We start from the raw sequence: 12,350 nt of genomic DNA on the forward strand, positions 1-12,350 counted from the left end.
AACACAGAAGAAAATATACACATACTTTTATAAACATAATACAGACAAATAAATTGAAAGAGAAGCACAACAACAACCAAAAAAGAAAATCCACAAAACAAGATTCGAAGAGAATAAAATATACATAATCTTTATTTGCAGAGGCAGAGAAATTGTTGTGAACGTTAAAAGTAAATTAGGGAGGGAAAAAGAAAGTATCATATCATCATGTCAATAATTGAAGAAAGCACCAAAGTTTTGGTGGAATTGTAAATGATGATAATATTTCCATTATAACTTTGTTGATAGAGATATCTGAATCTTATTAGCTGATAAGGAGTTCACTTTGTCTAGATCTGCAGAATCAATAATTTCTGAAATGCTATAATCTGTGTAAACATTCTTTTTTCCTTTTTCAAATAAGTGGTGTCGATCACACATTGATTATAGCAAAAATATAGTGGAAATGTGATTCAGGACATTTATTTGAATAGTTCGAGTGATTAATCAGAATAATTTTAAAAATAAGTGATGTTAAATTTAAGCTAGGCAACATTATTAAAAAATGGACTTAGAGAAAGCGAGAGTCAAAAATTAATTTTAAGAACGTATCTATGTGACTATGTCATATGTCAGTGGACTAAGCTTTGTGGCTAAAAGTCCAGTCAAAAACATGGTCTGGCTTTTTGATCAATTGGGCTTTGAAGACATAAAGAGTCAAAAGACCCTTTCATTTGTCCAACCCCATATTGATCTTCACAGTTCAATATGGAAAAACTAACCAATTAGATATATTCTACTATCATATATAATATTATTACTTATATCTTTAAAATATTACATATTTTATCATCGATCTATAAAATATTATATATTTTATCATCGATGAAAAGTTTTCTTCTATATGTTGATGAAGATATAACTAGATGCGTGTATATAGAGGCGAGCGAGATAGTCATATATCTCAGATATATGAGAATTACACGTATTTGATGTGATTCACATATATATGTGATAACCAAATGCATAGAAAATAATTACGTTCCTACCATAATTATTGATTCTCAATTACTAAATTCTCTCGATATTTTAAAATAATTACTAATTATAGTTTCATATAAAATTTCAATTCAGTTACAACTAGATACATGATTTTTGCTACTAGATACACTGAAATAGGGCGAGAGGCGAGCGAGCATAGGAGGGAGGTAACCAAAATTTATTTATGTATTCAAAATACATGTATTTAGTATGATTCGTATATATATAAGATATCAGATTTGTCTATGTATCCTCGTTACATGCGAATTCACTTGGATACAGTGTATCTAGAACAAATCACACCTAATTTTGTCTCCATATATGTCGAGATACATGTATATAAACACACCAAAATTTGATAAAATTTGACGATAACTTACTATGCATCTAACTAGTTAACTCCTAATTAGAGGAATTTCTATAAATTATTAGTCCAAATATGCAAGCCCAACTTTTACATTAATTGGGCTCTTAAGCAGGTCAACACCCCTGATAATGTCGTTCACAACTATATATGGACTTCTTTTTTTAATTCATCTTCAAAGTTATTTACTTGCACCCCACAAATGTAGTGTGTCGAGGTTATATATATATCATTAGTCATACCATTATTCATTAGGGTTGAAAAGGGAAGGATAAAAAGAAATTAGAGAATAATATTACGCTATAATAATAATTATTATTATTATTATTATTATTAGATAATAGATAACAAAGGTGGAACTCCCCTCTGCCTCTCAAATGATTGAGGTCAACTCTATGCCAAATTCAATGTAATATTTGTGCTGACATTTTTTTTGGATTAATTACGTGAATGGATTTCTTTTAAAAAATAATTACTTATTTTAGATATATTCTTTAATTATTACCATTTATATCAACTTCTTTCATTTTTCCTTTGTGTCTGTCTCGCTCTTTCTTTCTTTCTTTCTTTTTGCTTTTCTGTGTCTCGCTCTCTCTTTTTTTTCTTCTTTGTTCCTTTCCTTCTCCCTTTCTTTGTTTCTTTCTTTCTTCTTTGATTTTTTTGTTGCTCTTTCTCCCTATCGTACTTTTTTTCCCTTTATTTTCGTAAAATAGTCAATAATTCTAGATTGTATAAAACGTGTATCAGTAGTTAATTAGATAAGTAATATAATCGTAACAAATGAAGTGGCATAAAAAATTGTAAAATAAATTAAACTTTAATTAAAATGTGTTACAAACACATTAAAGTTGAATTATTAAAAGAGAAGTAGTATAATCGTAACAAATAAAGAGGCATAAGAAACTGCAAAATAAATTAAACTTGAGTTATAAATATATTACAAACATATTAAAGTTGCATTAATAGAAGAGAATTAAATATGAATGCAAAATGTAGAAAACAAAAGAGCATTCTTTGATCTGCATGTAAACTGAATAAAACTTGTATCAATAATGAATTAAACAAGTAACCAATCATAACAAATCAAACAGATTAATTGCAAAACGAATTAAAAATACAAAAGTATATTACACAAGTATTAAAGTTGAGGTATAAGATAAATTAAGCATGAATAAAAAAAATGTAACAAATAAAATATTGGATAGTGATTTATAGAGTGAATTAAACTTATATCAATAATGAATTAAACAAGTATCCAATAGTAACAAATAAATCAAAAAGCTGTGAAATGAATTAAATTTGCATTAAAATTGTATTACACCGTATTTAAAGTTGAATTAGAAAAGAGAATTAAGAATGAATGTAAAACCTAACTAATGAAGAATATGACGATAATCAATAAACTGATAAGTAATATCAATAATGAATTAAACAAGTATCCAATAGTAACAAATCAATCAAAAAACTTCAAAATGAATTAAATGTGCATTAACATTGTATTATCTAATTCAACTTTGATACAACTGTTCAATCTAATATTCTCCTATATCAGTTGTAAACTTAACCAAACTCTCTTAAAATTGAGATATAAACTCCAAACGACATTTTTAATTATTTGTAGGAACTACCTATTCAAATTTATCACAAATTCATAAAATTCAAATAATGAATTCAAAATTTGAAACTTTATAATGACCATCAATGGTGAACTTTCGCTTCTGTTATTTTAAAGATTTAAAATTTCTACTTAAAAACGTGATTTTATACAAACTTGTAGGTTTATTCCCCTCTTTTCGTCTTGTTTTTGAATAAAAATAGTGACATGGACAAAAACTGATTTGAGGAATGTAGTTATTTAGATGAAAAGTTTAAAGAAAAGAATAAGAATTAAAAAGAAAAAAAATGAAAAAAAAAGAGAGGATGAAGATAAATAACACTCGAGAAAGAGAAAAAAAAGTAAAAGAATAAAAAAAGAAGAAAGAGACGAAGAAGCAGAAGAGTTAAAAAAAAGAAAAAAAGAGTAGAAGAAGCAGAAGAATAACAAGAAGAAGAGGAAAAAAGGTTGAGAAAGAGGCGAAACTTTCTTAATTTCAAAAAAACCTTATATTTAGTTAGAAAAATTATATTGACATAAATGGTAAATATTTTTATAATATAGCATATTTATGTGATTTACCCATTTTTTTTAATAAAGAATGTTTTTCCCTTTATCGAATCATATATGATGCAAATTTAAACTAATCAAGACTCCTGACACGAGTATATATAACTAAGACACAAAAATATTATTAGATAAATAAAATCTTTTCTCATTTAATCAAAAGTTTTAAGTTTAAGTTATTTGAAAAAAAGTTACAATAAAAATTCCGAACACCCGATAAGAAAGTCAACATGATACTCATAGACGTGAGGGGAACTAAAAGACCCTCCATTGACCATTTCCTTTTTCCCTCTACACAATCCATCCAATTTCCTTTACACAAACATAACTACTTTCTTTTTCCTCCTTTTTCTCTCTTCCACTCTCTTCTCTTCTATGATGAACAAACAAACAAGTACAATAATTCCCATCTAACATTTGATTTTCTTAAATGTTCTTACAATGTATCGCAGGACGCTGACTATAAACTGGGATGGTATTGGAGAAGACGATGACGATGATCACTTCTTCGAGTCCCACGACCGCCTTTCCACGGTCGTTCCCCAAGACTTGGCGTCCTCGGGATCAGATGATGAGGTCGAGTTTGAGGATAGTAGACGTTCCTTCTCGGCCTCAGTTTCTATCAAGAATAATACCTTCCCAGGCCTTGAGATGGGGACAACAACGAAAACAAAAACAGTATCCATCTCCAATCCACCTCCTCCTATTGTCATGGAAGATTACGGCATGTGGATGGCTGAACCAGGAGATGTTAAAGAGCGTAGAAAACGCTTACTCCAGGGAATGGGATTGACAAGTAGTAAGGAACTCCTAAAGCTAACAAGTGCGAAAGTTGTGAGAGCCATTTCAAGAAAAGTTGATACATGTCCAGATGATTCCATACCTAAAGATGAAATTACTTCTTCCAAGGAAGAGATAATTAAACAAGAGCATGAGCCAGAGGCTTCGCATTCGCCACCAATTTTACTGCTCAGGTCGAGATCAGACGGTGACATAGAGTTTTTCTCTGTAAATACCAAGAAAAGGAAAGAACAGTTACTCGGAGATGTTTCTAAACAACGTCTTACCAGGACATTTTCAGGAGTTTTGGGACCAGCTACAAGAATATGCCAGTATACGAATTCTACTGCTGTAGTGGTGCAGCCTAAAAAGGGAACATGCAAATCTACATCACCACAAAATGGAGATGAAACACCATCATCCACATTGCCAAATGGAAATGCTGATTCGGGATTTGCTTCGTTTTTCCTGATAAAAAATCTGGACACTGGAAATGAATTCATTGTTAAAGAGTCCAATGAAGAGGGAATGTGGAATAAGCTCAGTGATCTACAAACAGGGAAGCAACTTTCCATGGAGGAATTTGAGAAATCTGTGGGATACTCACCTGTTGTTAAGGAACTAATGCGCCGTGCAAATGTTTCAACAAATGATGGAAGAAAACTTAACGTAAACGCGTATCTCAGCAAGAGTTTCAGATATAGCAAGAAAACAGGAGTTGCTCTCTTGAAGAACATAAAAGGAGTTGCAAATAGTATGAGCATGTCAAAAGTTGATAAAGACATTGAGATACCTGCACTAGTGGAACAGAAACAGAAACAGAATTCCTCCCAATGGATTAAAGCGCGGCAGCAAGGAAAGATTCACAAAGAATTCACAGCTTTGCAATTGTGTCAGGAAATTCAAGCTCATGAAGGCTCCATATGGACCATAAGATTCACCGCAGATGGTCGGTATCTAGCAACTGCAGGGGAAGACAGGGTAATTCATGTATGGGAAGTGCAAGAATGTGATGTTATGTCTACAAAACAATCTGATGATCCGAATTCAGTTAGTGACACACCAACGGCTGGTAGTAATTCGGATCGTCCACCTCTGCCAGTGATGACTAATATGCAATCAGAGAAAAGGAAAAAGGGAAAGACTTCTAATAAGAAGAAGGGAAATTCACTTCCAGAGTATGTAAATGTACCTGAAATTGTATTTGCTCTCTCAGAAAAACCAGTATGCACTTTCAGTGGTCATCAAGATGATGTCCTGGACCTGTCTTGGTCAAGTTCTCAGGTCAGTTTTCATGCTTGTATCAGTTTACCACTCCGTTTCCTTCTAATCTGTACCAAAAAGAACATACCTTTCTATATTTACAATAAACTTAACTCTAAGAATTGATATTATTCTTAATGACATGCTCTTATAGACATAGGGATGTGCATTTACACACTACTGACATGTGTCAAAGATATTTCTTTATTTATATAACTACACAACAGTCAAACTACATCATATAAAATGAAATGGAGTGAGATAAAATATTACTTTTTGAACAAGAAGGAAATATCTGATAAAAAAGATTATTCCAGTGAAATCTTGACATGACATGCTAGATGAAATTTTGATGCAGCAACTCCTTTCATCCTCAATGGACAAGACAGTCAGGCTATGGGATATCGAGACTCAGAGCTGCTTAAAAATGTTTGCACATAATGATTATGGTGAGATACCATGTTACATTTCCCGTTTTAAATTTACCATCACATATTTTTACATCTGATGAATCTGTGTGTGGCAGTGACCTGCATACACTTCAATCCAGTAGATGACGACCACTTTATCAGCGGTTCACTGGATGGAAAAGTTCGAATTTGGAATATATCTGATCGGAAAGTTGTGGACTGGACAGATCTTCATGAAATGGTTACTGCTACTTGCTACTCTCCTGATGGCGAGGTAGCTATATTCCCAACTTTTACTGGTTTTCGACATGCCAAAAACCGCTTCCTCTCACTTGTAGTCATATTAGAGAGCATTCACAACTCGCTTCAGAATCAACAAAAGAAACAAAACAATTGTGATTGTCTAAGAAAAGGTGAACTGTATCACTGATATTTTTTTGTTTTCCCATTGTTGAAGGGTGCTTTAATTGGATCACATAAAGGGAGCTGCCGCTTGTACAGTACCTCTGGTAAGTAAATCATTGGAAAGGATCTTCTATTGAAGTGATAATCTGCAGAAAAATGTGAACGTTAACTTGCAACGTGTTTGTGATTTAGAATGCAAGCTGGAACAAAAGGACAGCTTTGAACTCGAACCCAAAAAGAAGTCCCCAGCCAAAAAAGTCACTGGTTTTCAGGTATTTCTCTTTTCTATATCAACTATTCATTAGGTAACCTTATTTTGCAGGAGATCTATCTAAGACCTGAACTTGTTCATGTCCAGTTTGCTCCAGGGAATCCAGCAGAAGTGCTTATAACTTCAGCTGATTCGCGTGTCAGAATTTTTGATGGATCAGAAATGACCCATAAATTTAAAGGTACTTTCTTGAAGATATAATGCACTTGGAGAGCTTGAAATAGGTTATTGAGTACATAAACTGTGGATCCATTACTTGCATCAGGTTTCCGGAATACAAGCAGCCAAATTTCAGCTACATTTAGTCAAGATGGAAAGTATATCGTTAGCGCAAGTGAAGACTCTCAGGTGTATATCTGGAAGAGAGAAGAACCTAAAAGTGCAACCGGTAAAACTAAAAGTGTAGTAAATGTTCAATCGCACGAGCACTTCCCATGTAAAGATGTTTCAGTTGCCATCGTGTGGCCTGGCAGTATAAAGAATCAGCCACCACTTGCAGATCAGATACATTCAAGAAGGGATTCAAAATGTTCCCCACCACCTCCACTTCCCATCAGTGGTTCTCCCACGGGGGAAGACAACTCGGCTGGTGCAAATAGCAAGAGGAATTTACCGCCTCTGCCAGCCAAGAAAAACAGTGCAGTGGAGAAAATTCAAACTTGTCAAGATGAGGACTCAACTCAAGAATCTCCAACAGATCCTGGAGTTGGTGCTAGTGAATCGTTTTCATCGAGTGCTCCATCGATCAGAGATGGCGACTCACCTTCTATGTCTTCTTCCAGCAGGTTTGATGGTAGCAACAACCAAGGAAATAACATTATCCAGTCCACAGCATGGGGCATGGTAATCGTGACAGCAAGCTCGGGAGGGGAAATCAGAGTCTATCAAAACTTCGGGATGCCATTGAAAGCTAGTCGACCGAACAATCTCTTTTGACACTTAAATAAACAACTTTGTGAATTGAGAAAAAAATGCTGCCTACATTAATCCCATTTCTAGGCATGCAATTTTATTCTTCATGTGTTAAGAAGTAGAGTCAAGCACAAGCTGAGTATGTCTTACGCTTCCAAACACCTATGATGTCAAACAGGAGATTTTGGTACCATTTTAGATTAGAAACCAAATTAGTCACAGTTTTGTTCAATGTTACAAGAAATTAAGCATTTTTGGCTCGTGAACTTGCTTTGTGTAAGGCTCTGTTGTCTTTCATAAGTGTCAGCACATCAGCTGCTATATAAAATCAATAGTTGGATACATGAGATTTTAACACATTTACTTACAAATTTTTAGAACATGATAATTTGTGCTTTTCGAAGAAAGAAGATCACTTGGTTACCTTCAGTATTGTGGTGGCTAAGACTCAGATAGATTACCTACTCTTTAAGGAAGGAGGATAGAGTCCTTTGTAAGGACTGCAAGGTTATCCCGAGTGAAATCCCACTACCCGAATATCCAACATAAGCTTTTGGCGATGGACTTGGATATCAAGAGGAAGAGGAAGAAGAATACTTGGTTTGACCGGTCGAGGATCAAACGGGGTGGCTTAAACCCCGCTCGAGCGCGGAGATCAGGGAGAAGTTGAGGCAATGGGGGCCGGGGGAGTAGAGGGGATGCAAATAGCATGGCATTAGGGAAGCACCTTGTTTGTTGTAGTATTAGCCTTACATATTTAGTATCCTTTTGATATTTGTTACCATTCTGTATCTATTGTGTTTTTGTTAACGCATTATTACCATGTTGCTACTGTTCTTTTTTACTGAATTTTTGCACTGCTTTCAATATTAGTTGTCATGTTTTATTCACTATCATATTGTCTTTTTCATCACCATTTTGATTTGCTATAGTTGAGCCAAGGGTCTATCAAAAAAACAATCTCTCTATCTCCACGAAAAAAGTTCTTGTAAAAAGAAAACTTGATTATGATTCTCACCTGGACTTAAGGTGCTAGTTAGGACCATTGTGAGTTTTGCTTTCAGTATTCCTTTTTATGATAAACCGGATTTCCAAGATTTAGTTTTTGTAACACTGCGACTATGTCATCCCATTCAGCGAAAATTATGATCGTATTAGAAATGTTGGATCACTATTGAAGCAAAACCTATCCTATAAACAGACCAACTTAAAGAGAGATAACTTCAACTAAATTCAGTTCAAAAAAAAAATGCTAATTATTGAAGGCATGTGTTTGACCTTGGCTAGAACCTAGTACTGGAAATAATAAAATGTGTATTCAAATTTGTTAACATACACACAAATAACTTGCAACTTTCTTTAACTGTTTACGACACAGAAATTTCAGCAACTACTATGATTTAAGTTACCTAGTAAAATTACCTGTTTCAACAATCAACAATGGACTTAGCTAACATTCGCCTGTAGATTTTGGATCTGATTTTTAAAATTTACCTTCCAACTATCGAAATTTGATCTGCTTTTTGAAGAAATTTCAGTTCTACTCACAAAATTTCAAACTTTTTTCAAGTAGAAGACATATCACAGCTTCAAAAACTCAAAATTTCAAGTTTCAACTTTAAAATCTATGGTTGAACTGAAGCTTATTGTTGAGCATAGTCCCAAGATTACGAGTAGTTTAATATCAACAGAGCAATTCAAAGCAAAGCCCCAAATTTAACTAAAAATTTACAAAATACATAAAGAAATTATTAATTCATAAGAAACACAAAATATTAAGAATTGAAAAGTGAAGAAAATTACCATAGTTGTCGCCGGCGTGCTTTACTTCAACTGAGCTCATTTTTTCAGTGAAGAGGAGATTGGTAATTTTTCGAGATAAAGTCACAATAAAATTGATAATTTTAAAATATTATAAGATGTATGCAAAAATCTCAATTGAGGAAATATTTTTTTACTCTCAAACGACATAAACCAAAAAAAGTAAGTTTTAATGATTTTTCAAATTTTATTTAGAGATAAACTCAACTTAAAATAAATTCATAACTAAAATTGTTATTGTGTTGTATTGTATTATATCGTTACTTTATCTATAATGTTTGTTTTGATTGTAAATATACTGTATTGTTAAATTTCGTTGTTATGTAACAATGATTCCCTTTTTTATGGAAAAACCATTGTTACTTAATTTCTTTTTTCAATTATATGTTTACATAATATCTTAAAATACTATTTTATCGTTTACCTTAATTATTTAAGCCTAGTCAAACCTCCTACCCTAAAATAATTAAGGATATTTAAGTAAATTTATAAATTACAATACAGTACGATACAATCAAACCAAACAATTAAAATGTTATTAAACAACAACAAACAATACGATCAAGCCAGACATTGTATCTACCATACAATAGAGTACAATACATTATGAAACAATGGGTAACAATGATCCAAACAAAGTGTAAAATGTCACTTAATTATTGCTATTTTATTTTAAAATTGTTTATTAATTATAATAACTTCTTTCTTGTATTTTATTGGGATGAAAATTTTAATCTGTTTATCATATTTTTATAGAATAAACTGCTTGGTTCATTTTTACTTACCAAACTATTACTTGTTGTATATGGACTTGCTACATCTATTAAGATATTTTGTTATATTTAATGTACATTTATTCAATATATTATCTTTTTTTTAATATTTTTTATTTAGTGTTTGATAATTATATTAGAGCCTTTGAAGTCTAAATAAATCTTAATTCGACGCGAAAGTTCAATATAAGAATAAAATGTTTTAAAACAAAAATGACTCTAGTATTAATTCTCCAAAACAAAAATGAAGTCGGTGCTTATTTATGTGAAAGCTTTGGAATATTTACTTTTAAAACTTTTAAATTTGGATGGTCTTGGTACTCCTATATATTTTAAATTTTTCGTTTTTCAGTAGATACTTAAAACGATGCAATAATGATATATTAATTTGTTATTAAAGAGGTTGAAACTCAACTTTTAAAATTTGTTATGTTGCAAATGTGAATCATTTCGTATAAATACTGTATACATTGAAAGATTCAAATTATTAAGAGGAGCTCATATATAAAATTGGAATTATGTAGAAGAGATTTATGTTAGTCAGAATATAGAATATGTATAAAAATATTGTATAAATAATGTATTTGTATGTATATATAGTTATGCATCATATATCCATTGTTATACAATATTGATACACTTAAGAGATATACATTGCATGTACACAGCTATTTTGTTGATTTTTTTTTACATTTATTTTAATCTTTCTTAATTTATTTCGTACACGAGAATCACTGTCTAAGTTCATGTTTAGTTATCCATTTTGAAAGTTCTTAAAAAGTAAAATAAGTACTTAAATGAGAAATTTAACATAATACACATATGTATAATTTTAGATTTTGAGAATAAAGATGTATGGATTTTCTTTATCTGTATGTATTTTTAGGGAATATCTCGTACACCAAATTAGTAAATTACCATCAAATTTCATAAACTTACAAACTTATTTGTTACATGCTTATATTAGAACACCCTTAATTGGGAATACTATCTTAGATTACTGTCATCATGTGTTATGAACTATAGTGTGTACATTATTCCCCCAAAAATTAATATATATCATATTCACATATATTATGTGAGTATTATTTATGAAAATTAAAGACGTAAAATTGCAACTAATAATGTATATCTTATTAACAGACAAATGTATATCAAGTAATTATGTATCTTATTTCAAAATAACTTTAAGCTAAGATTTTTAGATGAAAATATAACATACCTTAATTTGTTATTAAAGGCTCTGAAAATTAAATCTCATACTATTTATGTTATTCCCATGAGAAACAAATCAAAACCATGACTAAAAAACTTTGAAAATATAATAATAATAAAGTAAATAAAAAGTCTATCAAATTAATATAATAAAAGCAAATTAAATAATAAATTAGTTAAATGTGCACCATGGATTTATTGGATTCTCTTTAATAATTTTTGTGTTAAGGTAAATATGTGATAAAAAATTATGCAGAATAGAATATATTAGTCTATATCAGTTATAATTTGAAAAAAAATGTAATTCATAGCTATAATTTTCTTAATTGTTGATATTCGCCTGATTTGTATAATTTGTTTGATTTGTACAATTTTATACATAATTATACAAAATCCAAAATTTCATATTTATGATTATCCTAACTATTTGATACGATTTAAGAAAAAATCATAATAATTACTTTATTGTATATTGACAAGTAGTTTATAAGTATATTTGCAATTTGCAAACAAAATATACAAATAGCATCTGAATTATAATTACGGACATGGGCTGCGTCTCTACATATCACAATTATTAAAATTATAACTATAAAACCTGATTACGTTTGCTATTTCTATAATTTTGTGAGTAAACAATTGATCAACTTTGACTATATATATATATGGTGGTGTGTGGACCAGACTGAAAACATGATATTTTCTTTGTCAGAAGCATGAAGAATACATACAAAAAGCAACAATGTAATGCAGTGCCCATATGGCGATTTAGTCAGCCACATTCATCAAAATCAAGAAAGAAGTATCTCTAAGCCAGAAGAAGAACAATTTAAAGACTGTTCTATTCTTCTCGAATTTCGTGCCAACAAATCAGAAACAACACAATCCTACCACTTTGTCATGCATGTTTCAGTCTTGTTTTATTTGACTGCTTACCTCATCCTTATTTTCTAAT

General features: G+C 31.1%; 1 protein-coding gene and 1 long non-coding RNA gene across 3 annotated transcripts; one reads left to right on the forward strand and one right to left on the reverse strand.

Annotated features, from left to right (window-relative positions):
• The first annotated feature begins 3,876 nt into the window (after positions 1-3,876).
• On the forward strand, positions 3,877-7,963 carry LOC107002745 (WD repeat-containing protein 44-like). The gene is made up of 7 exons (XM_015200899.2): positions 3,877-5,609; positions 5,947-6,037; positions 6,115-6,272; positions 6,456-6,507; positions 6,596-6,675; positions 6,762-6,855; positions 6,940-7,963. The coding sequence occupies exons 1-7, from the start codon at positions 3,987-3,989 to the stop codon at positions 7,608-7,610; spliced, it is 2,769 nt and encodes a 922-aa protein (XP_015056385.1). The 5' UTR covers positions 3,877-3,986; the 3' UTR covers positions 7,611-7,963.
• On the reverse strand, positions 5,149-9,524 carry LOC114074461. Of its 2 annotated transcripts, XR_003574853.1 has the most exons (4): positions 9,390-9,524; positions 5,862-6,549; positions 5,518-5,656; positions 5,149-5,289 (listed from the first exon to the last, which is right to left on the reverse strand). It is a non-coding gene; the product is annotated as an uncharacterized LOC114074461 (long non-coding RNA). The 2 variants fall into 2 exon arrangements; XR_003574852.1 differs by having other exon boundaries at positions 5,518-6,549.
• Positions 9,525-12,350: the final 2,826 nt, after the last annotated feature.

The sequence above is a fragment of the Solanum pennellii genome, chromosome 10, assembly GCF_001406875.1.
Source record: "Solanum pennellii chromosome 10, SPENNV200".
Taxonomy (NCBI): Eukaryota; Viridiplantae; Streptophyta; class Magnoliopsida; order Solanales; family Solanaceae; genus Solanum; species Solanum pennellii.

Excerpts from the sequence above, each read along its gene's own strand:
- LOC107002745 (XM_015200899.2), top strand. The coding sequence starts at position 3,987 with ATGTATCGCAGGACGCTGACTATAAACTGGGATGGTATTGGAGAAGAC. Across the intron at positions 5,610-5,946 it reads TGTCTTGGTCAAGTTCTCAG|CAACTCCTTTCATCCTCAAT; the intron begins GTCAGTTTTCAT and ends ATTTTGATGCAG. Across the intron at positions 6,676-6,761 it reads AAAAAGTCACTGGTTTTCAG|TTTGCTCCAGGGAATCCAGC; the intron begins GTATTTCTCTTT and ends GTTCATGTCCAG.